This window comes from Pelodiscus sinensis, chromosome 7 (genome assembly GCF_049634645.1).
Source record: "Pelodiscus sinensis isolate JC-2024 chromosome 7, ASM4963464v1, whole genome shotgun sequence".
Lineage (NCBI taxonomy): Eukaryota > Metazoa > Chordata > Testudines > Trionychidae > Pelodiscus > Pelodiscus sinensis.
Genome location: NC_134717.1, coordinates 20,585,762 through 20,611,558, shown reverse-complemented (window position 1 = coordinate 20,611,558; position 25,797 = coordinate 20,585,762). Strand labels below are relative to the sequence as shown.

Below are 25,797 nucleotides of genomic sequence, written 5' to 3'. Positions count from 1 at the left end.
ACATCTCCCCATCATTGGAGCCTTTCCCTGTCACAGGGAAAGATTCCTATAGAGGAATGCTTTGCCATCTCTCATCTATTGGAGCCTTTCTCCTGGTTCTCACAGACCCTGCCAGGAATTTTTGAAAAATATAGACTATCCCAGTCTCCACATCAAAGATACCAAACAAGAAATATCATCTCTCTTGTGCAGAATGTATTTATATACACTTGATATAGAGCTAATTAATAGCTGTTGCAGCTATTGAGAAATTAAAACAGCAACACAAGATGACTTCACAAGAACACAAAACAATGTATCTAGGATTATTTGACTATACAATTTATTCTACAGTGAGCCTCCATTTTAGGATTTCAAACTGTTGGACTCTATTGGCCTGTTATGAGTTTATGAGCTCTGACACACTATCCACTTTTTTGACAAATTATCTCCAAAGAATAGAGAGCATTTGTCAATTTAAATTTCAGAGAGAGAACTCATCATGAGAATATCTATCCAAGAATCTCTTGAAGTGTCTCACTCCACTTTTAGATTCTGGTCACATTGATAGTTATGAGATGGGCATTTTGACTTTAAAGTTCTGGAAAACCACATAAACTTCAGTCAGTGGCCACCCTTTGAGAGCCTGGACCTTTTCAGCTTGAAAACCGATGATGTCTTTCACACTGGAAGGAATTGCAGGCCACGCTGATCTTTAGAATATTCCTACCTTTCCCTAAAAGAAAGCAGAATAGGCTTCATACTTATTCAAGTCAGATAACTGGTCAGGGTTCAAAGAGTTAGAGAGACTCCAAGAAAGAGTCATCATTTTCAAAAGAACAGACCTTCTGCTTCAGCATCCTTTACATATCAGACTACTTTGTCTGTGAAATAACCATTTTGATAGATAGGTCAAAAGTATCAATATATTTTTTTTTATCTAGACCCTGGCATCTATTCCTTCAAAAATTAAGTACACTTCTTTCAAGAATGTATGAGCTTCCATTACATCAGACTGCTAGTTATTAGACATAGAGTCAGTCATGTTCACAGATCATGTGTTACAGTCCTTCCCCGTATGTGGAGTCAATCAATTCAAATCAAGACAGGCAACACAATTCATTTATTCTATATAAATACACAGTGAGGAACAAGATCATTCCTGTTGTGGCAGGAGGCAATTCAACTATGGAATTGGTGTATCCATCATCAGTGATCCCTCACTATGATTCACTAACAGAACATGTTAGCTGAAAAGATAAGCTAGCTGCTTTTGTCTACTGTGTATGGGAAGTAAAGAATTGTAATAGAGAATAGCTTTAAAGAATTGGATTACCCATCAATAAACCACTTTGAGACTAAATAAAATCAGCATGTTGAAACTTCTACTGAGGGAGATGATGAAACCTAGGCAGTGGCACAGGAACATTTTTTTAAGTGGGCAAGCTGAAATCCAGATTCCTACCTCTGTCCACTTGACCCCTCCTCCCCCAGCAGAGGCTAGGAGCAGAATCCTGGAGCACAGGGGTGGCAGCCAGGACGCTCAGGGTGTGTCTAGACTACATGCCTCCGTCGACGGAGGCATGTAGATTAGCCAGATCGGCAGAGGGAAATGAAACCGTGATTAAAATAATCGCGGCTTCATTTAAATTTAAATGGCTGCCCCGCTCTGCCGATCAGCTGTTTGTCGGCAAATCGGGGCAGTCTGGACGCGACGCGCCGACAAAGAAGCCTTTCTTGATTGGCACAGGTATGCCTCGTGAAACCAGGTTTACCTGTGCCGATCAAGAAAGGCTTCTTTATCGGCGCGTCGCGTCCAGACTGCCCCGATCTGCCGACAAACAGCTGATCGGCAGAGCGGGGCAGCCATTTAAATTTAAATGAAGCCGCGATTATTTTAATCGCGGCTTCATTTCCCTCTGCCGATCTGGCTAATCTACATGCCTCCGTCGACGGAGGCATGTAGTCTAGACGTACCCTCAGTGTGGTGCTGGTATCAGAGCCCCTGGGTTCTACATCAGGAACCTAAGGGTGTTGCAGCACCCTCCCACCCTCTACACCATGGGCTATGTCTACACTGGCCCCTTTTCCGAAAGGGGCATGTTAATTTCACAGGTCGTAATAGGGAAATCCGCGGGGGATTTAAATATCCCCCGCAGCATTTAAATAAAAATGTCCACCACTTTTTTCTGGCTTTTAGAAAAGCCGGAAAAGAGCATCTACACTGGCCCCGATCCTCCAGAAAAAAGCCCTTTTCCGGAGGATCTCTTATTCCTACTTCAAAGCTTTCAAAGTAGGAATAAGAGATCCTCCGGAAAAGGGCTTTTTTCCGGAGGATCGGGGCCAGTGTAGACGCTCTTTTCCGGCTTTTCTAAAAGCTGGAAAAAAGCGGCGGACATTTTTATTTAAATGCCACGGGGGATATTTAAATCCCCCGCGGATTTCCCTATTACGACCTGTGAAATTAACATGCCCCTTTCAGAAAAGGGGCCAGTGTAGACGTAGCCCATTAGTTTACACACCTGTGAACTTAAGTTCCCTTGCAGATACATTTGTTACTATTTGCTCAATAGGTCTGTACATATGTACCTTCTAATTCCTCTAGTCTCCAGAGCGCTAAGAAAGATCAGGCAGGATGTGGCACATTCTGTCCCTTGGTTCATATGAACAAAATTCAGTGTCCAAAACAAGAAAATTTAGAGTTGATTTTGTCAAGTAATAAATATCTTAATATTTTTATTTGCAGTGGTCTTGTGGACATATTGTTACAAGTATATGATATATATATACACACGCCATGTAGGTAATATCTTTTATTGGACCAATTTCTATGGGTGAAAGATATGAGCTCTCCACGGTGCCTTCAGACTTGTCTCGTCAATAACACTTGGTCTAAGAAAAGATACATCTCACCCACCTTGTGTGTCCTAATATTTGCTGAATAAATATTTGTTGAAGTAGATTTCAGCATATACCTACAATTAGAATTGTGGAAGGAGTCTTCAATTGCCACAAATGTTATATAGAATTAGAAAAATAGCAGTCAACTATGTGCTTCAGGTTTGCATGGTGCTTTTAGAGTATGGTGTAAAAGCATTTACAAGTGCTACTTCAGTTAGTAGAGCAAAAGGCTTGAAGATAAGCTAAAATATTTTCATACTACACAGTGTTTATAAAGGCTTGTCTGTTTTCAAGGGTGGAGAAGAGAGTGATTCTCTGTTATATTGTCTGATTACATTCTAATTTTATAGAGCTAAATGGGTAGAAATTTGAAGCTTAGAGAAAATATGAAATATTAGGAGAGGGGCTGTTCAGAGCACAGAAGAATATCAGTGTGTCCCCTGCACAATTTAAGCCCTACATGAAGAGATTCAGTGGTACTTAATGTGTTGTGCAGGCCCTCCTAAATGAAGTTGTTTCATCTAGACTAAATGCTACACTGATGCAAGGCTGTGTCCAACGTAGGTAAGGGAGGCAAGATCAGAGGTGGTAGTCAGTTTTTCAACTCCACAATCCTAGGACTGACTGGGGCCATTTTAGCCACTGGCACAATTTAAAGGGGACACATGGCTACTCTGTGTTGTCCTGGATGCAAGGCCCCAAAGTACCATTACTCCAAACAGGCATTATCAGACCACAGCAGCACACTAGCTTTGCCCTTATGCCCTTTCACAGTTCCAATCTTCCCAATTCCAGGAATTGTGGCGAGGTAGTGTAAAGTCAGCAACATGAGCTTTGTGCTGCAGGAGAATCATGATTTGGCTATTTGTTGGTTTCATCATCCTTTTGGCATCACAACTGTGGGTTTGAGGATCTGGTGCAAAATATATCCAGCCAACCAAAAGCAAAGAGGGCAAGAAGACTTTTTTTTAAATGTTTATGGAGAGATTTGTAATCCAATGTGGTTTAAATATATTTGTTTAAATCCCACAGAAGCCTCCATAGAACTGCATCTTCTGAGATCAATTTCTCACTGGTCTATGGACCATAAACTATTTTAATGGGATACTCAGTAATTTCAGTCCTCAAAATTATTTCCTTATAATTTACATATAATCCAGGATTTTTAATCTTGTTAAAATAGTTCTAGTTCTGCTTTCTAATTTCAGCCAATTTAAATATCTGGGAACTTCCTGATATTGCAAGGCACCTCGCTTACCATTAGGGCATTTTCATTGCAACAATGTGTATTTTTATTCATTCATGTCTTGAAGCATTGACATCACTGTCACAATAAAGACAGGCATGTGCCATTTTACTGCTGAGAAGAAAATAAGAGGCATTGCCAAGAAATAGCTATCCTTAGAGTGGAAAAATCTTGCCTTTTTGGTGTTTCATAATGAGAGGAATTTTTTTAAACAAGTCAATGTTCTAAAAGGAACTTTTTTTTCGATCTCTATTTTGTGACAAGACTACAAGAAAACAAAACAAAAACAAAAAATACCCCCAAAACTTAATAAAAAATAAAAATGCCGGTATATAATCAAGAGTTCTTCTGTCGGTAGTAGCAATTTGGGGGGCCCCATTCTCCCTCTTTCATTGCAGTTACGTTCTATCAATTTTGTGAAAAAACCCTAGTTTTTAAGAAATGTCAAACTTTATTAATGTCATATAATTTTACTCCACGGTGCTTCATGGTGCATCCTGCATTCTTCTCTTAAACATTTTGAAACATGCAAAACTCAGTTGTTTTTAAGTAGTTAACTTTTTTCATTTCAATTTATCTAGGTAATACATAACACAGCTGTTCCCAATGCACTAGCTGTTGATTGGATTGGAAAGAATCTCTATTGGTCTGATGCAGAAAAAAGGATTATTGAAGTATCAAAACTGAATGGTTTATACCCTACTGTTCTTGTGAAAAAGAAAGTGAAGTTTCCTAGAGATTTGTCTTTGGATCCTCAATCTGGGTATGGAAAACAATTTAATATAAATTAAAACTAGATAATGAATTATTGTTAAAGTCTTCAAATACATTTTTCTCCAGCACAAACAAATCACTATCTAAATTTTCTATAATACTGTAAATTTATTGTATATCAATCAGATAAAATACACAGAAGATGTTAGTTGTGTCTTCAAGATTGTTATTTTTCATAACATATGGAGATTAATGCTGGTTAGAGGAAAAATAATTCATGTTGCATTGTAACACATCTTGATACAATGTAATGTCACCTATGGTATTTGTATCATGTTAAATATGAAACATTAAGAATAGTCACATTTTTATTGAAAGTATCTATTGTATTGAGTTGCATATAGCTACTCTTCTGCATTTACTGGCATCCAAAGAGAGGGTAGGTAAATGCCACATCTTTAAAAACACTTTTCAGATTTCTTCTGTATGCTAGTGCAAGAATGAAAAATGTTCTTGGCTTAAATAGTTTTACCATTATTTTAATATGGGCAATAGAATGAAGTATTTTTACACAAAAATTAGTTGTTGACCTGAATCAGCATTTGGTGGCATTCAAAAATGGCACTTCTTGGGATTCACTGTTAGTTTCTCTATAATTTTAGTTCTCGTGGAAAAAGTGCAAATTTTACTCTGATTGCAAAAATAGTCTTCCAAAACTGATCCAATGCTGCCTTTCTTGAACTTATAAAAGAGTCAAATCGAAACAATAGTTCTGAAAAGTAGAGACTGTCCCATTCATTTAAATAACTTGTTCTGAAGCATACAGAGAACAAATTTTAAATGTCAGCATTGTTAAATATTTATTGCATGTATATTTATCTACAGTAGGTTTCTACATGCAGTCCGAATATCACCATCATTGTTTTCTTCCCAACGCAAATCTTTACTGAACCAAAGTCATAGAGATAATGGGAAATGACTAACTCACAGCTTGAGAGCTATTTTAAAAAGTGTACAAACCTCTATATTCTGACTGACTGCTGTCCCTCCAAAATTACTGATCGTTTGAGAATCAACATACACCCAGATAATTTTATAGTAGGTAAAATTAATGATTAAAAATAAATGAAATAAATAATTTTGCTTACCTCAAACACAAATTCATCAAATATTTTATTATAAACTTTTCAGAGTGCTGAGACATTATTGTCAGACTTATCTGTAAAGTACCAATTCATCACTGACAATAATAATAATAATATAAATAAAAACCATTTCTTCTTTACCCAGTTAATAGGATAAAAAATAATTTCTAAGTGAGAAATTTCAATGTATCAACAATTTCATGGTGTTTCCTGTTCGTGAGGTGATAACTGTACTCTCTCAACTTTTATTGCCTGGGTTTATTTGGCTTGGTATATAGTTGTTGCCTCATAAACAGGAAGCACCCTTAAATCATCAATAAATATATGTATAAACAATGGCCATGAAAACATCAGTGCATGTAGTTGAAAAAGTCATATAAAGACTGCTTGACAGGTTACTTTTGTACCATTTCAGCTCTTAAAATGGATCATTATTGGTATGTTACTTACGGCTATTTGTTAAAAATAATGGTATGAAGTAATCAAACCCCTCTTAAAATAAATAAAATTCGCAACTAGCCTTGACTGCTTCATCTGAAAACACAAAATAGAAAAAGTTTTCTTTGCTTCCTTTTCAGATGTGACTCTAATCATATATATTGGAGCCCAATGTCTGTGACTCTGTGACACTGAAATGCTGTCTGTGCCTCCCTAGCTGTTCCCTCTGGGCGGCGCTGTTACCTGAGTCACGTCCTGCGCCTCCCGCCGTGGCACTCGGCTGACTTCTGCACCACTTAGCTGGGCCGCAGTGGGGGAGCAAGCAGTGCAAGTGGCCGTTTGGGTGCCGCGGTCCCCATGCAGCATGGGGATGCTGCATGGGGAGTGCAGGACCCAAATGGCTGCTTGCGCTGCTTGCTCCTCTGTGGCAGCCCAGCTGAGTGGTGCAAAAGTCAGCCGAGCACCATTGCGGGAGGCGAAGGGGGGCGGGGCAGTGATGTGTGGCATGACAGTGGCTCCAGGCCCCACCCCACAGCATTGAGCAGTGTTTTCTTTCCTTCTTTGGTAAGGTACCTGCAATTGCATTCCAGTAGCTTTGTTGCATATGCAGGTTTTCCTTTTGTACCTTTGCTTTGAAAGTCTCCATATAAATACATTTGCTTCCTTATGTTTTACACTAAGAGTATGTCTACACTGCAATGCTATTTTGGGACACCTCCCTTATCCCAAAATAGCTATCCGATGTCTTTTGAACTCGTCCGCTATTTCAAAATATAGCAGATGTGCTATTTCACCATCCCTGTAAACCTCATTCTATGAGGAGTAAGGCATGGCCCGAAATAGTGCTTTAATTCAAAATTTGGCATTGTATAGACAGTGCCAAATTTTGAAATACCCTATTTCAAAAAAGACTCAAAGTAAGCTACGCAATTTGTGTAACGCAAATTGTGTACTTTATTTCAAGTTTTGGGTGCTGTATAGATACACCCCCAGTGTTTCCAGAAACAGGGACAAAAATATAAAATTTAAATGATTTCTCCACTGGAAAAGGGATGTTGAGCGTAGGGAACGGGTATAAGAGGCAGGGGAAAGTATTGCCTTCCCAAACTGTCAGGTGTGGCCCCACCCACAGTCTACATCCTGCTTCAACATGGCTCCTCATCTACCCCCAGGCATCAGATGTGCCGAGGCTCGGACTGCATGCCACCTACCCTCCCCCTCCTCTGGGGCTGGGGAGGCTAATGTGGGGGGCTAGAGACCAGCCCCTGAAGTGGGAAGGTGGTTTGCAAAGGGAGGTGGCACTGGAGACCTCCCCTGTAGTGGTGGTGGTGGCCATGCATCCAGAAACACTGGAGACATTCCACAGAGATTTTAACAACCTACACCCCACCATCAATCCCAGCCTGGACCATTCTACACGAGAGATCCATTTCCTGGACACCACAGTACAAATCAGCAATGGAAAATTAGACACCACCCTCTACAGAAAACCCACTGACTCATACAGTTACCTACATTCTTCCAGCTCCCATCCAGAAGACACCATACAATCCATCATCTATAGCCAAGCCCTTCGATACAACCGCATCTGCTCTAATCCCATTGACAGAGACCAGAAACTTCAGGATCTCTACCAAGCATTTATAAACCTCAACTACCCACCCTGAGAAATAAAAAAGCAAATTGAAAGAGCCAGACGAATACCCAGAAACCAACTACTTTAAGACAGACCCAAGAAAATCAACAATAGAACACCACTTGTCATCACCTACAGCCCCCAACTTAAACCTGTCCAACACATTATCAATAAACTGCAGCCTATACTGGAAGAGGATACTAAACTCCAAGAGGCTCTGGGAGACAGACCTGTAGTCTCCTATCGACAAGCACCTAACCTCAAGATGATTCTTACCAACAACCACAGGACATACCACACTAATACCAACCCTGGTACCTTTCCTTGCAACAAACCCCGTTGCCAGCTTTGTCCACATATTCACTCTGCTGATACCATTATTGGACCTAACCAAGTGAGTTATAAGATCAAGAACACATATTCCTGCTCATCCAGAAATATAATTTATGCTATCATGTGCCGAAAGTGTCTGTCTGCTATATACATTGACAAATGTCTCAGACACTTCGCCAAAGGATCAATGCCCACAAAACAGATATTAGACAGGATCACAAAGAAAAAACAGTTTCTTGCCATTTCAACCAGAAAGGACATTGTCTCAATGACTTGATTACCTGCCTCCTGCTTCCAAGGCCTTTTAAAACTACACTTGAAAGAGAATCCTCTGGACTGTCATTCATGCTTAAATTTGACACTTAAGCTTGAATAAAGACTCTAATTATCTTATCCATTACTAAGATAGCTTCCCCAATTATCATCTCTAATATCATTAGCTCACAGACATCTACCCCCCTCCCACATCCCCCTTCTGTTCTGAAATTTAATTTGTCCTTTTCATATGTGTTCATTTTTTAATTGTATCCTTTGGTATATATGGAGTGACAATTTTCTTCCACAATTTGATCTGAGGAAGAGGGTCTGGCCTACGAAAGCTCATCACCTAATAAACCATCTTGTTAGTCTTTAAAGTGCTACATAGTCCTGTTTTTTGATTCAGCTACACCAGACTAACATGGCTACATTCCTATCACTATTCTGAAATAGCTATTTTGGAAGGGGCATTATTCCTCATGGAATGAGGTTTACAGATGCCGAAATAAGCTGCCCATTATGTTGAAATTATATCAAAATAACGGACTGTCTGTGTAGGTGCTCGCATAGTTATTTCAGAATAACGGGTGTTATTGCGAAATAACACTGCTGTGTAGTCGTGTACATAGAGAGCTCTCTCCTCAATTATTCCAGAGCAAAGCTAGATAAAACTGAGGATGGGAATAAGGCACAGAATCCTATCTCTGGATGCAGGTAAAGCTCTTTTCCTTGGACCCTGAGGTTGCCAGGGACCAAACTACCCTCAAGCACAAGTTAATGAGTCCTTATAGATGCTCTGTTATGCACTAGTTTGTAAAGATCATTCCACCAATGAGAATCGCAGGTACATAGGACACTCCTGCTGTGGCCCCCAAAACACCTCTTTCTCAGAGCTGCACAGAAATGTTAGGAAGTGGCTGTGAAAAATCTGAAACTGAAGCCCCCATCTTACCAAATTTTCTCCTTTTACTAGCAGAAGAATAGCGTTTGCTTTATTTTCCCCTAACTGACATGCATACAAATTAACATTAGACTCCAAGAATCTAGCTTGGTTTTTCTTCCTCTCAATCATCATTACCCATATTTTTCATTAATTAAGTCTATGTGGCCTCATTGTGTAAAAAATCCTGGTCTCAGTTACTCATGTGCTTGCCTTTAAAATCTGCTCCAAGTTAGTGTAAATCTTCAATGAAGCCATTGAAATTTCTCTGGATTTAATGACTGGTACTAAAGAATGTGGAATTTGACCTTTTGTCTTCAAATATGTTTTTCCTCTGTTACACCTGTGCAATCTCACTAGCCTCCTATGGGAATACTCAGGGGCAACTGAGGACATAAAACAGCATCCAGAATTTTACCAGTGATGATGCATGAGAAAGAAAGAAATCATCCTGGCAACATTTTCAAAATAATCTAAGTCATTTTGTGAGGCCTGCCGATGGGATGGATAGAGGAAATGTGGGAAGTTGCCCCAGGACCCTGCAATACGAAAGGGCCTAGTGCTCCCAGCTGCCACCATTGCTACAGCAGAAGTGTCCGTTGAAGCCTTGGAGCCTTTAAATCACTGCTAGAGTACCAGTCTACTCAAGGCATCCTTAAGGGCTGGGGGAGGGAGAAACACTGGGTGGTGCTGAGAGCTGGGTGTCCCAGCCCTGGCTCTTCTGCCCAAGGTCCTACCATTTCCAGGAGGAGGGAGCCAGCCCCCTGCCCTAGGACCAAGAAAGGCTATTGGCATCCCTGGGGCTAGGAATCTAAGGGCTTGTCTATATGGTGGGATAATGCACCTTAGCAAGGTGCAACATCTGAAGTGTACTAAAGAGTTGCACATTAATTGATCTTGTGTGCACTAAAGTTTCCATAGTATGTATTTATTAAAACCCACTTGGAAGGCTTTAGTGCACACGAGTGAGCTTTAGAGATTACACCTCCATAGCGTGCATTGGTTTGTCGACAAGAATTAGTCTCACTGGCTTTCATTGAGATGATGATGTGTCTACACTTTAATCTGGGGGCTTGATTACCATCCTGAGGAAACATGCTCCACTCTGGTCCTCATTGAGCGATCATGATAAAGTGAAGCTGCAGTAGGCTAAGTGGGGCTGAACCCCTGAGTATGTGCCCATCAGGAACCATAAGCATGTACCTGAGGCAGCTAACCTTTCCTGCCACTTTAGTGGATTATTCAATCAGAGCAAGGGTGGATATGTCTTGTTAAGCTAGGAATCACTGTCCTGCCACAGATTGAAGAGGAGTATATCCTTCCTCTTCTTAGAACTTACGTTCATACAAACAAATGGGTTCTCTTTCTCTGGCCCATTTTTTCCTATTATCCACAGTGAAACATTCATCATGGAGCCAGAGAGAAAAAGCAAGCAGGAGAATTAATTTGTAGCCTGTTGGTTAGAGAACTCCCCCAGGGAAGACCTACTTCCCCTGCTCCAATGACTTTTTAAAATTATTTAGCAACAGTGGAACAGCTTCAACAGGAGACATTTTGGAAGTTCAGCATGAGAATATCCCATAGACCAGTGGCAAAGGCTCTCCCGTGAAAACTGGCAGAATCAACTTCAACTCTCTTTGTCTCCTCTGGTAGAAAGGGTTCTTGAAGTGGAAGTGCCCTACATTGCAGGTGTTTATCTTGCCACCCTTAGCAGTGTTTTATGTAAAGTTCTTTTAGAAAGGTCCAGTTCAATAGTAATATCTGAGCACACTTACCTGACCAGCTCCCCTTCCCACTGCAAAGGGTTGCAGTGCACATGTGCTAGGGTCAGAATGATAGGTGCTTAGAGACATTTTATTTCACAAATTCAGGCACTTAAAGTAGGTATCTGTAGGGTGCAGCTGAGTAACAGTTTTCTAATTTTCATGTTTTCTGAATCCCAGTGGAGCCTGATTCTGTGATTTAGCATCTAAAGTGTGAGGACGCCCAAGTCCTTTAGTGAAGTTAGCCCTAAGAGCAGAAGTCCAATAATGTGAAAATGAAAAAGAATTATACATTTAGTAAATTAAATCTTTGAAGACTAGTAAATACAGAATCCTATTGCTGTTTCACAATTACTCTTCAAAGTCAAACCATACATTAGCTTTTCTTTTTGCTTGGTGTTAGCTTTCAGCATTGATTTCTTGTGATGTTTTATGAAGGCTGTACTGTAAAACAAATTGTTTAAACATAAGTAAGTCAAAAATATAAATCAATATATTGAAAGTTACTCTGATTATGAGCAAAAGATAGAACAGCACAGGAGAAGAAAGACATTACACTAGGTTTGGTATCATATGATTTATTTATACATAGAGATGTGACAACAATAGAAAAATAATTATAAACACAGTTCATCTTTGAAAATGGGTAAGGAGGATTTATCCTTGTAATGTGAGGACTTTTGTCTGTGTGTAAAAGACAGGAAGTATTTAGTATTACATCACAACTTATCTAATTTCTAATTAAAGAATCCTCCTGTTCCTTTTCTTTCTCTTTCACATTCCAACAAAAAAGGCCTCTTAGACAGGATAGCTAGTTTAGTTATGTTTGCAATTAATTTTCCCCTGTCATTTAATGAGAATGCGCTCAACTAATTACCTAGCAGGCAATATTTTCAAAATTGTCCTTGTAAGCATGTGTATCACTACCCACAACATGCTTAGTTCCCAAGAGCCTTTGGGATAGGCAACTTGACCCCGTTCCAGTCACTTATAGAGGTGCCCACCAAAACCAGGTTAATATGGTTGTATTTATACTAAAGCTGAGCCAGATAAACTAAAATAATTAACCTTTCCTGCTTTCCCCAAAACCATTCTTAGATAACAATCCATCTGTTAATCCACATATAAAGGTCAGGTGTTTGTTCCCTACAGAAGAGAAGTGATAGGTACATATGCCATGAGGTTGAAACAAGTAAACAATACAATGGGACCCTTTATGCCCATGTTTCCATTTCGGAGTCAACATCTTACTACATTTTTTCTCACCTCTACATTGGTCAGTATCTCATGAGAAAAAATTATTATAGAACTCAAACAAAATATCTCCTTACAATTATTTTTAAATGTAACAAATGCCAGTCATTATGGCTGAGTATTCACAATCAACAGAAAAAGAAAGCAAAACCAAAATCCTCATACAATGTGATGTTCTCTCATTTTCGACTGTTATAGAAACACATCTTTCTCCATCAGTATTCTCTCCTTTTTTAATCTTGACAAAAGTACTCTCCTTGCAACGATTTGGAGTTCATCCATTATGAAAGGATGTAATTTCTGTGTAATGGTGTGATTAATAAAGTTAATGTATAAAATATAAACAACTGACATTTCAGTATAGTACGTTGAACCTCTCTAGTGTGGCACTCTGGTCTGGAAACCTCCATGGTCCGGCATGATTTTAGTTAGCCAGATGTCTACTTACCATGGGTGTGGGCAAGTTTCCTATCATCTCATAAAATTTGCTTACACCCACCAGTCCTGGCTCTCAGTGTTCTGTGCTGTTATTAGCTCTAATTTACCTAAGAGCCCAGTAAGCAGTTGAAGTGTTGTCATTGCTGCTAGACAATATTGACCTCCCATGGTCTGGCAAAATCTCTTGCATGGCACAGGTCAAGTCCTGGGTACCAAACTAGAAAGGTTCAACTTGTATTATATTTTACCTTCCTGAAATTATTTTGGCAATAACATTATTGCAGGATGTTAGACTCGCTTAGCAAAATCATGATGATACTTCAGAATTTAAGGGTGGCAATCTTTAATGAGATATGACATACTTAGTCCATTATGAGCTTTTCCTTTCATGGTTTAAATATAGATGCAAAGCCACATCAGTATCTCTAACATGGTGACTCATTCATCTATAAATATTATACTTTGGGCTATGAAGTTGTAAAGTTTTACTTGGAAAAAATCCTCAAATGAGTAAAAATGGAATGTGGAAGAACTATGGAATAATTACTGGATAATATTAAAAACCAACAAAATAAATTATGAACAACATTAGGTGCTATGTGTTAGTGCCTTTGAAGCTGTAAACAAAATAATTATTGATTTTGTTTTCCTAGATATTTGTACTGGATTGATTGCTGTGAGTATCCTCACATTGGCCGTGTTGGTATGGATGGCACCAATCAAACTGTTGTCATAGAAACACAAATTTCCAGACCTACTGCTCTTACAATAGATTATGTCAACCGTAGACTCTACTGGGCTGATGGAAATCATCTTGAGTTTTCTGACATGGATGGATTTCATAGACATAAAGGTTGGTCAAACAGCTGTAAATATTCAATTTTTGACATTTCTTATTTTTAATTAAAGTTGTATTATAATAGGAAAAAGAGCTTTTATATTTTAAATATGCACTGCTTTTTTGTAACTATTTTAAGAATCAGAATGTGAATTTATTTCCATCATTAAGCAGAATACTAAATGATACTTCTTGAAAAGAAAACAGTATTCTTTCTCCTCCTGCATAAGCCAAATTTAGACAAAATCAAAGAGGTAAATTTCTTTTTTTGTATTTCTTCATTATTTCCTCTGCTGTGGCCAACACATATATTTGCTAGATTACTCCTCATGAACACTGAATTTGTTGTAGATGTTGGCTGCCAACATGAAATCCTGCAGGGCAAAAACCTTATTCCTTATAAAAGCCTTTTTAGCATTCTTTTAATGCATGCAAATGTACAGCAATTCCTATCTGTGAAACATCTCTTTTATCAAAAGAAAGCAAAAATTCTAAATAGGAACTGAGTTTTCTGAATAGTCCAAATACATTATTCAATAGTAAGACTTCTTTTCCCTTGGTTGAACTAAGCAGTCATTTTTAATGTGTTTTATTTATTAGCATAGAAATGTTACCCGTAAAGCTGCTGTTGTCATAAATGATATGCTGCCTTTTAGTATACAAGATTACATATTCTCTAGGAAGAGAGTTATTATGGAGTGGCAATATTTTCCATTGTAAAAGAGAACATTTAGTTTCTATAATAAAGCTTGATTCTGCCCAACCCTTACTCTAAAATCTTCAAACAGTAAGTACTGACCTCGGCTAGAGCTCAGTGACAAACTACATATGTCTATTAACAAGGAAATATTTAATAACCCAATGAATTTAAGGGTGAAAATGAGCTTTAGCAAAAGTCAACTAAGTCAAATAAAACTACTTTCTTCAATGAGTAATGGTTATGGTCTATTAAAAACTACTCTCCTTGCCAGGCACACATGTATCGCTGAACCATATTCTTTTGGATATATGTCGGTAAGCTTTTGAGATGCAGCTATCAAAAGAGTTCTATCCGCTATTAGCTATGACAAAGCCTTAGAAGAAGCAGTAAAAGTACAACTCCACTGTATGTACTGGTAAATAGGGAAATCTAGGTAATAGGAGATGAGTTCAGAAAGGTCTTGTCCAGAATGAAGGGTGGAGGGGAAGGAAAACTTAGAAGACTAGAAAGGGAGAGCTATCTCTCTCCCCCTTGAGACATCCAAACTAAGGTCAGGGCATAAAATTACTTTTTTCGAATCTGCAAGCATTTCTTTCCTTTCCATAACAAACTAGACAGTAAAGCTCAGTTTATCTTATGTAAGCGTAAACTGAGGTATTTTAAACAAACCGTTTGTTTTCCTTTATTTCCCCATGTTCATTAATAAGTCCTGGGCAATAGGGACCTGTGCTCTATTCTATGACATACATTGGAAAAACAGGTAAACTTGTTTTGAGTGAGCAAGAAGAGGGGACTGGAGTTTGGAGATGTGTTGTTGAAAGACCAGAGAACTGAATGAAGGCAGACCCTGTCCCAGCAAAGTAGGGAGACTCCCTCCCCCAGCATCAAGGTCTGAGGATAACCCTACCCTTGGGGAAGAGGAGCATGAGCAGAGTCCATACTGCCCAAGAATAGGAGCAAAGGGTGGCACCCTCACCCATCCCACCAAAGGGAACTGTGGGTCTCATCATAGTCACGCTGGCCATTTTCCACATAACATTACCCCCCCCCCCCCATGCTGCCTTGAATGAGGCTGCCTTCTATTTGTTTCTGCATATTTGCCACATAATGAAGAGTGAGAACTTAAACCCGAATTTAAGCTTAAACAAATTATGATTTTAGAATTCAAAGATTGCGAGGTTTTATGAATCCCTGATTTGTTTATTTTTCATTGGATACCCAGAAAGCTGGTGAATTTTATTCTTTATTATTATTTTCCTTTGGCAACTGAATTTTTAAATTGGAAAAAAAGGTTTATTGTCAATGTTCAGTAGAAAACTTTTATTCTACAAATAGGAATGTGTGTTTTCTAATTCCATGCTTTTGAAGCAAGACAGAAAAGTAGGGTTTTTTAAGTTGTAGAGGGGAAGGATTCTCTTATACTTCAAAAGAATTATTTGGTCTGGGATCTGAGTGATGGATTAAATGATGTCTGCTGAAACTGCTGAAAATCATTTGCAAACTATTCCTCCTAAGTAAACTTTGTAACTGTTTTATTGCCACAGCACAAAGTCTCTCAGTAGCTTTACTCATCACTGATCCTTGGGTTTTCACAATTCTCCTGTATTTTCACATATTCAGCCATTTCTACTCCTTTCCTCTCTCCCAGGCTATGTCTACACTACAGAGGTATTTTTGGAAAAACGACTGTTTTTCCAAAAAAATGTCACGTCCACACTGCAAGCACGTTCTTTTGAAAAATTTTTGAAAGAACAGAGGGTTTTTTCTGACATTGGTGAACCTCTTTCTATGAGGAAGAAGCCTTTTCCCGAACGAGATCTTTCGGGAAAAGACGTGTGTGGATGGGGAAGAGGGAGTTCTTTCAAAAGAAGTGGGAAGAGGAAAAAGCACAGGTGTCCTAGTGGCCACTCCGTCCATAGCAATCATAGCTTAAATGCAAGATAGCGTCTATTCAGTGTGGACGCTGTCTTTCAAAGAAGCAGATCGCTTTTTCAATGCACTTTAGCAGCGTGGCTCCAGCTTTGTGAATGATTAGATTACATGAGAATCTGAATTTTATTTTAAAGTAAAACATGAGTTTTTATGTCTCATGGTTATGAAGAAAAGCTTCTAAACATGTAGTTCATATGTACAATGGAGTAACAATTACCTGAGTCTACAGACAGCCTGGAACAACGGGCATGAACCAGTGGTCCCTCTAATTTTCTTTCATTGTTAATTTCAAAACTTACTGCTGCACGGGCCCCTAACAGTACCATCTCAGCAGAGAATAGTATGTGTAGCAAGACCAGCCAGTGCAATAATGGGTGAACATCTGCTGTGTCCCCACATTTCTAGTAAAAAAAGAGAGACACTTCTTGATACCCTTGCTACTCCTGAGAGGAAGAGTGCTTCATCTGCTGCTGGCTCTGCCTCTTTGGGATGGGAGGGTTCACTCAGCATCACCATGGTGTAGAAGCAGGGCCACAGGCAAACCCTTTGGTGTGATGTTTCTAGGGATCTGGCTTATTCAAATCCTTTCTTGGCTGCACTGTGTATACCCACAAGCACATAGGCTAAAATACCGAGGACATCTCTCTGAGGAGTTTCAGACTTCTGGGTAATATGGTTTTGTTTACTTTTGCCACAAACCATTGCAGATTTCATGTACATTTAATAGAAAGATGATTCCAAACAGTGTGTCTACATAGCAAGCCCAACTTACACATGATAGTCTTGCAAAAAAGTATCCCCTTTTCTTAATCCTGTGGAAAAGACCTATTTCCTGTTTGCAGTCGAGTACCATTTTCTTCACATCTACTCTCAAAGGTACTGATGACGGACACCTGCACATTCAAGAAGGAAGCTGACATGGACCACCTTCAGACACAAGGCCTTTTGTCTCCCCAGGAAACTCATTGCCACATATATTTCTAGACGCTCAGAGCCATATGTTTAGCATAGGCAGCATTTCTATCTTGTCTTTCTGGGATTTGCTCAGTCCTCACCAGATGGTTACGCATCGGGGGCTGTGTCTACACTGGGCCATTTATTCCGGAAAATCAGCCGCTTTTCCGGAATAAGCTGTGACCTGTCTACACTGGCCCTTGAATTTCCGGAAAAGCAATGACGCTCTACTGTACAAAATCAGCCGCTATTCCGGCAAAACTATTCTGCTCCCACTCGGGCATAAGTCCTTATTCCGGAATACTGTTCCGGAAAAGGGCCAGTGTAGACAGCCCAGTAGTCTTTTCCAGAAAAAAGCCCCGATTGCGAAAATGGTGATCGGGGCTCTTTTCTGGAAAAGCGCGTCTACATTGGCCATAGACGCTTTTCCGGAAAAAGGGCTTTTCCCGAAAAGCAGCCTGCCAATGTAGATGCTCCTTTTCCGGAAAAACTGAAAACGGAATAGTATTCCATTTTAAGCAGTTCCGGAAATTCATGCCAGTGTAGACACAGCCTATTAGTATTTCCAGATGCCCTCTTACATCAACTTAGAAAGCTTTTCTCATTCAACCATGGCTGTCCTACAAAGTATTTTTCTCAACAAGTGTAATCTCTCAACAAATCCAAAGCCCTCTTATTGAAGCCTGTCCCCCTCATTAGACTCACATAACCTCTTCACTGAAGGTTCATGCAAAACTACCTCGTTTCTCTCTTCCCAGTCTTCTTGCTACAGTTTGATCTCTCTTCCTGTTCAGTCTTCTACCCTTCTTACCCTACAGTCTTGTTCAGCCCTTCTTACTGCATGCTGAAGTCTGGCCTCATATTCTTTTACTTTCTGTCTTTCCTTCCTTTGCTTTCCTTTGAACTTTCCCTCTATGCCAATATTCATTCCATCTGCAGCATCTATCTTTCATCCAGTACTTCTGGTTTACTTCTGGTGTATGTTGCACTTCTGGTTTACTTCTGGTGTATGTTGCACTTCTCACGCTGTATAAGAATGCAGTGTTTAACTGTATTTTCAGTAAAGGGGGCTCACAGAATTGCCAAGCACATGGGCAAGATATGGGGATGGGTGACTCCATGCTTCCAGAAGGAGTGGGGTTGTGAACTAGCCCCCACCACACCATCAGACCTAGCACTACCTGGAGAGTTCTGGCAGTGTTAAAGGGCCTGGCCCAGGACCTAGGAAGTGGTGGCTGGGCACTCTGGATCCTTTTGAATCACCAGGCCTCAGGGCAACTGCCCCCTTTGCTCCTCCTCTGGCAGACCCAACAGAGAAACAGAGATGGTATGTAGGTCTGTAAGGTGAGAAGGATGGTTTATAAGAGAATTGCATGGACATAGCTGGGACAGTGGGAAACTGGAAGCCACTATATGAGAACTGGACCTTGTGGTTGGGCATTGGGTCACAACAATCCAGGTTAGTCTAGTGTGGATTTGTCTTCACCTACAAAGCTACAGCGGCATACTCTCACTGCTGTAGAGCATCAGTGTAGATATTTCCTGCTTTCATGGAAGGAATTCTCCTGATTGCATAGGTAATCTCTCCAAGAGGCAATAGCAAGCTTGATGGAAGAATTCTACTACTGATCTAGCTCTGTTTGCACAGGGACCTAGACTGGCTTAACTCTAATTTTCTAGTATTGACCAGGCCTTAAGTACTGTTATACTCTTAAAAATGACTAAAATAGTGGGATTCAGTATTGTGGGACCTCTCAATAACATCTGACTTCACTAATAATGTGCTTTGGAGGATAGGGTCAAAACTCAAAATGATCTGGGCAAACTAGAAAAATGGTCTGAGGTAGACAGGATGAAGTTTAGTAAGGACAAATGCAAAGTACTCCACTTAGGAAGGAACAATCAGTTTCACACATACAGAATGGGAAATGATTGTTTATGAAGGAGTACTGCTGAAAGGGATCTAGGAGTCATAGTGGACGACAAGTTAAAAATGAGTCAACAGTTTGACACTATTGCAAAAAAAGTAAACATGATTCTGAGATGCATTAATAGGAGAGTTGTGATCAAGACATGCGAAGTCATTCTTCCGCTCTACTCTGTGCTGATTACGTCTCAATTGGAGTACTGTGTCCGGTTCTGGGCACCACATTTCAAGAAAGATATAGAGAAATTCGAGAAGGTCCAGAGAGGAGCAGCAAAAATGATTAAAAGTCTAGAAAACATGACCTATGAGGGAAGACTGAAAAAATTGGGCTTGTTTAGTTTAGAAAAGAGAATGCTGAGAGGGGACATGTTTTCAGAGAGGTTTTCAAGTATCTAAAAGGGTGTCATAGGAAGGAGGGGGGGGGGAATTGTTCTCCCTAGCCTCTGAGGATAGGACAAGAAGCAATGGGCTTAATTTGCAGCAAGGGAGGTTTAGTTTCAACACCAGGAAAAACTTCCTGCCTGTCAAAGTGGTCAAACACTGGAATGAATTATCTAGGGGAGTTGTGGGATCTCCATCACTGGAGATATTTAAAAGCAGTTTAGACAGACATCTGTCAGGGATAATCTAGACAGTTCTTGGTCCTGCCATGAGAGAAGTGGACTGGACTTGATGACCTCTTAAGGTCACTTCCAGTTCCAGTGTTCTATTAGTCTATGAATAATAAAGATTCTGGTGCTGAATCAGAAATAGCAATGCTGTTAATGGTGCAGGAGTGGTAAAGGCATTTAATTCACTTTCTACTCATTATATAAGTTATGAAAATGTGTGTAAAAAAGGTGTTTGCTCAAAGGGAGCAAATTAGTTAAGACAGTGCCATATTATGCACAAATCACTTTTCTGATCATAATAGCACTTCAGCCAAATCAATACAGGCAGTCCCCGGGTTATGTACAAGATAGGGACTGTAGGTTTGTTCTTAAGTTGAATTTGTATGTAATTCGGAACTGGTACATATTGTAGGGGAAACTCTAGCCAAACATTTCTCCAGAGGTCAGTTTTATTCTCCCACACCTCACTTCCCTCAGTCCTTTATTCTCAAGCTGAGGTGTTTGCTGAAAAAAGCCGCTCCGCGTCTCCCTGGTCTGCTGGAGGGGGGGGGGGGGGTGCTAGCTTAATGTCTCCCTGGTCTGCTGGGGGGAACCAGATAGTGCGGGGTTGCCTCACATTTGTAAGTAGGGATCCGATGTAAGTCGGCTCCATGTAACCCGGGGACTGCCTGTAATAAACAATTGGGGTTTATTCATTAGAGAGGAATAGTGTGGTTTGTATCAGTCCTTATAGGAATAAAAGGTTATTTATCCCTAAGGGTATGTCTTCACTACAGCGTTATTTTGAAATAGCTTATTTCGAAATACAGGCAGTCCCCAGGTTACGTGGATCCGACTTATGTTGGATCTCTACTTAAGAACAAGGTGAGGAAACCCTGCACTAGCTGCGACCCCTCCCCCCCCCCGCAGCAGACTGCCGAGATGCGCCGCGGCGGTCTCGCCGCCCGTGTCCTCCGCGTCGAGAAAAGCTGACCAGGGAGACGCGGAGCAAAGCCACGGAGGATGCGGGCGGCGGGACTGTGGCGAGAAAAGCCTGGTCTGCTGGGGGGGGGGGGGGGCGGAGAGCAGCTAGTGCGCCCCCCCCAGCAGACCAGGCTTTTCTCACCGCTGGTCAGTTTCAGCAGCGGCTGAATCAGGACGCCTGGGGTAGAGAAGCTGGGGGGCTGCCGGGTTGGTCCTCGCAGTGCCGAGGTGCGGCGCTGTGGGGACCTACCCAGCAGCACCCCAGCTGCTCTGTCCCAGGCATCCAGATTCAGCTGCTGTTGAAACTGATCAGCGGCTGATTCCAGGAAGCCTGGGGCAGAGCAGCTCTGCCTCGGACTTCCTGTAGTCAGCCACTGGTCAGTTTCAGCAGCGGCTGACTTGAGGATACCTAGAGCAGAGCAGCTGGGGTGCTGCCGGGTTGGTCCCGCCGCGCCGAGGAGCGGCGCTACCAGACCAACCTAGCAGCACTCCAGCTGCTCTGCCCCAGGCATGTCCGATTCAGCCGCTGCTGGTCAGTTTCAACTGTGTCTGAATCTGGAAGCCTGGGACAGAGCAGCTGGGGCACTGCCGCGTTGGTCCCCACAGCGCTGCACCTCGGCGCTGCGGGGACCAACCTGGCAGCACCCCAGTTGCTCTACCCCAGGTGTCCCCAAGTCAGCTGCTGCTGAAACTGATCAGCGGCTGATTCCAGGAAGCCTGGGGCAAAGCAGCTCTGCCTCGGGCTTCCTGTAGTCAGCCGCTGGTAAGTTTCAGCAGCGGCTGAATCGGGGACACCTGGGGTACAATATGTACCAGTTCCGACTTACATACAAATTCAACTTAAGAACAAACCTACAGTCCCTATCTTGTACGTAACCTGGGGACTGCCTGTAACATGTCTAGACACAAAATTCATTTTGAAATAGTGTTTTGCTATTTCTAAATAGCGCGTCCACACTGATAGGATGCTGAATCGCATTTAAGGCTGGCCGGAACCGGTCTGGCAGGACATCAGGTCCGGAGTTACCTTGTATGGCTGCTGCCTGAGGCTATCTGAGACTTGTGCTTAAAGGTCACCCCCAGACAGCTAGTTCTAAGGTTTCCCTGATTATTTGCCTATCTTGCTAAGGGACAGTAAAGCATTTTTTTCTCTGTGTGCTCAGCTCAGGGCTGGCAGGCTTGGAGCTGTCACAGGCACTGTGGCCAGAGTCTACCCCTTTAAGGGCTCCAGGGGCGGAGGGACGGAGAAGAGTTTTCTTGGTTGTGCCCAGAGTGTCCACAAGGGCACCCTGGGAAGGGCTGGAGGCCCCCTATTTCAAAATGAGCGTCTACACAGCACTTATTTCAAAATAGAAATTTCTAAATTGGCACTATTCCTGGTGGAATGAAGTTCACCAATTTCAAAATAAGCCCTCCACTATTTTGATTTAATTTCAAAATAGCGGTTTGACTGTGTAGATCATAATTGACGGCTGTTATTTCAAAATAACTTTGCTGTGTAGACATACCCTAAGTAATACATTATTCAGAGTATTCAGGTGCTAATATTTCAATAACTAGTACATTAAATGTAATAAACAAAATTAGTATGGAATGACATAATACATCTGAAAGAGAAGTTGTCTGTTATGTGGATTAATTACTGGCACAGGGATATTTTATTTTATTTTTGTTCAGCCACAAAATTCGAAAATCAAAAAAACAGTTTGTCCAGTGATTATGAAATGGCGTTTTGTTTTGTTTTTGTTTTGCTTAGCTTTTGAGGGTTTGTGTAACCTTTTGCGTGTGTGTTATGTGTTTTAGCAAAGGTATCTAAATTTCTAAATTAACATTTTGAAATTGAAAGTTGTAAGATTTTGTTCTGAGCATGTCAAAATGAAACTTTTTTTTCCATTTTGGTGAAAACTAATTAATGTTTAAGTTCTATTCCTGAATTTGTTGGTCTAGGTAATTCATTTCATATTATTTTAAAGAAGTTTTATATTTAATGAAGGTGCTAATCTCTTGCTAGGCAATTGTACATCTTCATCAAATGTTTTGAAAAACATATTGGATAGGAAGAAGAAGTGGTTATAAATTCAACTAATATTTTACATTCCTGAGATTTAAGCCTTACTTCACTTGAATTTTCCAGAATTTTGATTAGTTGTTTGTCTTCATAGTAGGTCACAGGTGGAAGGGAAAGCAATTCATCCTGCTTTTATACTGGTTTTAAATTATTAGGGTTCAAATTATAATATATGCAGCAAGGTCAATGCATTAGGATTATAAGAATAATCAGTTTATAATTTGTGACAAATCAAATTGCTAAATAAAAATGTTTCATTGCAAAGGGAAGGAAAAAATCAGAAAGATAAGATTTTTTTCATTAGTGATGTATGAAGATAAATCAATAGCTGTCATTGATCAAGGTCTTAGGAAGCTTGCAGAATGCTTAAACCTTCAATGAAGGAAAGGAAAAGAAAAGAAAAAAAGGCTGCATCAAAAAGACTATATTTCAGTATGCATTATGATTCTTTTTCTTCATTTTTTTGTCATTCACATTCCATGCAAACTGTAGATTTTATAGGCGATTATTTGAAAACATTGCGGATGTTCTGTTGTTTACAACATAATAAAAGTTAATGAAAAGAAGCAAAATACAATTTAGCCACTACAGAAATGTTTCTCAACCAGTAACATAAATTGAAATTTACTGTCATTTCTGAAATGTCTGATAGCTACAACCTTCACTCATGCCTTACCTTTGTGGCACTGGGAAAATATTTATATTAAATTGTGTGTTTATATTAGAACACCTTTTGTTGAGATATATGGATTGACTTGCTTAAATTTTATTTATCTGATTAATAATTAATAAGGTCAGTTAGTTGATTTCATTATAATATAATTTTCTCTGAAGTCAATAAACAACAATATAGTCTTCCTATACAATTCCAGGAAAAACACAGATGGAGAATCCATAGAAGGGTAATATCTTCAGTAAAAAAAATTACATACTTGAGAAGTTCATTAAAATTATGTATGTGCTTTATAGTCAAATTTTCCAGACCATAGTAATGATCCATATTATTGTCTTCTCTTATCATTTAAATCAGTAATACTCAGATTACAGTGGTTCAGGAACCAAATTATTGTTCAACATTACCCAAAAGAGCCATAGTAGCATGAATTCATTGTTTCATTTACTAGAGTACTATATATTCATATTTAAACAGTATGTCAGGGGAAATGTCACACATACACACACTAGGGCAGTCATTTTGCTCTACAAATATAGATAAAGGAATATAATTTTTATAATGAATGACCAAGAATTATTATTTTATCAACTACAGTTGGTTAATAACATCGTAAAAACATCCTGAATGGTTAATTACTTTGGTTAAAAATTAAATCACACAATGTTTCAAAATCATGTATGGCAAAGAGTAGCAAAAGAGCCACTAAAGAGCCACTTGTGACTCACAAGTCTTAATGTGAGTATCATTGTGTTAGGGTACATCTAGACTACAGAGTTTTTCCAGGGTATCCCGGAAAAGCTCTGCTGCATCCAAGGAATGCATTTGCTTTTCCGAGAAAAAGTGTCAGAAAAGTGGATGCGTTTTGTCAGCATTCCTGTAAACCTCGTTTTATGAGGAAGAAGGGATATTCTGAAAGAGAGGTTTTGTTTCCCAAAATCTGGCCCTATGTAGACGGGCCAAATTTCTGAAAAGCCTCTTTTGGAAGAAAAGCAAGAAAAGATACGCAAATTGACTTTTCTTTGTAGTGTAGACTTAGCCTTAGATACTTTGTCATCACCCATGTCTATGCACTTCAAATCTGCTAATTCTGCATAGTTTTGAAGAATAATCCCATTGAAAAAAATCTCCTGGTTTTGTATATTTTTTTCTTATTCTACTCTTACCAATAAGAGAATTCTTGATCTCACATTCCAACAATGGATGATACCATGAAAGCCAGTGGTTAGCATAAAAAGAATTATCTGTCTAAATTCAGGAATGGATCTGTTCAGTCTGGGTATGTCTACACTACAAAGTTAGTTCGAACTAACGGATGTTAGTTGGAACTAACTTTCATAGGCGCTACACTAGCGCTCCGCTAGTTCGAATGTAATTTGAACTAACGGAGCGCTTAGTTCGAACTAGGTAATCCTCATTCCATGAGGATTAAGCCTAGTTTGAACTAGCTAGTTCGAATTAAGGGGTGTGTAGCCCCTTAATTCGAACTAGTGGGAGGCTAGCCCTCTCCAGGTTTCCCTGGTGGCCACACTGGCCAACACCAGGGAAACTCTACGGCCCCCCTCCCAGCCCTGGACCCCTTAAAGGGGCACGGGCTGGCTACGGCGCCCGTGTCAGGTGCAAGCCTGCCGGCACCCAGCCAGCAGACCCTGCACCTGGCACGGATCGAGCCACCCACCCAATGCCCCCCAACCCTCCCCCTCTTCCTGGGACCAGGCTGGCGGCTCCTGGGAGCTTGCTCAGGACCGAAAGAGGCGGGCACCCGCCTGGGCTAGTGTGGACATCATGGACCTCGTCCATGATCTCCGCACTAGGCACAGGAAAGTGGCCGGTTTGGGCAGGAGAGCTGCCAGCCTGGCCACCCAGGAGCAGGTGTGCAAGAGAATCAAGGGGGTCCACTGAGACCCCCGACCCTGACCCCTGAGCTTACAATGGCCGTCCTGGATCAGACCAAAGGTCCATCTAGCCCAGTAGCCTGTCTGCCGACAGCGGCCAACCCTAGGAACTCCAGAGGGGATGGACCGAAGACAGTCACCAAGCCATTTGTCTCGTGCCATCCCTCTCCAGCCCTCCACAAACCTTGGGC

At 40.5% G+C, this 25,797-nt stretch overlaps 1 protein-coding gene across 2 annotated transcripts in view; it reads left to right on the top strand.

Annotated features, from left to right (window-relative positions):
* LRP1B (LDL receptor related protein 1B) overlaps positions 1-25,797 on the top strand; it is a 1,349,043-nt gene that overhangs the window by 1,130,175 nt on the left and 193,071 nt on the right. For both annotated transcript variants that reach the window (XM_075933312.1, XM_075933313.1), the window contains 2 exons: positions 4,708-4,889; positions 13,699-13,898. In XM_075933312.1, the coding sequence (XP_075789427.1) occupies positions 4,708-4,889; positions 13,699-13,898 (382 nt within the window). The remainder of the gene's footprint in view (positions 1-4,707; positions 4,890-13,698; positions 13,899-25,797) is intronic.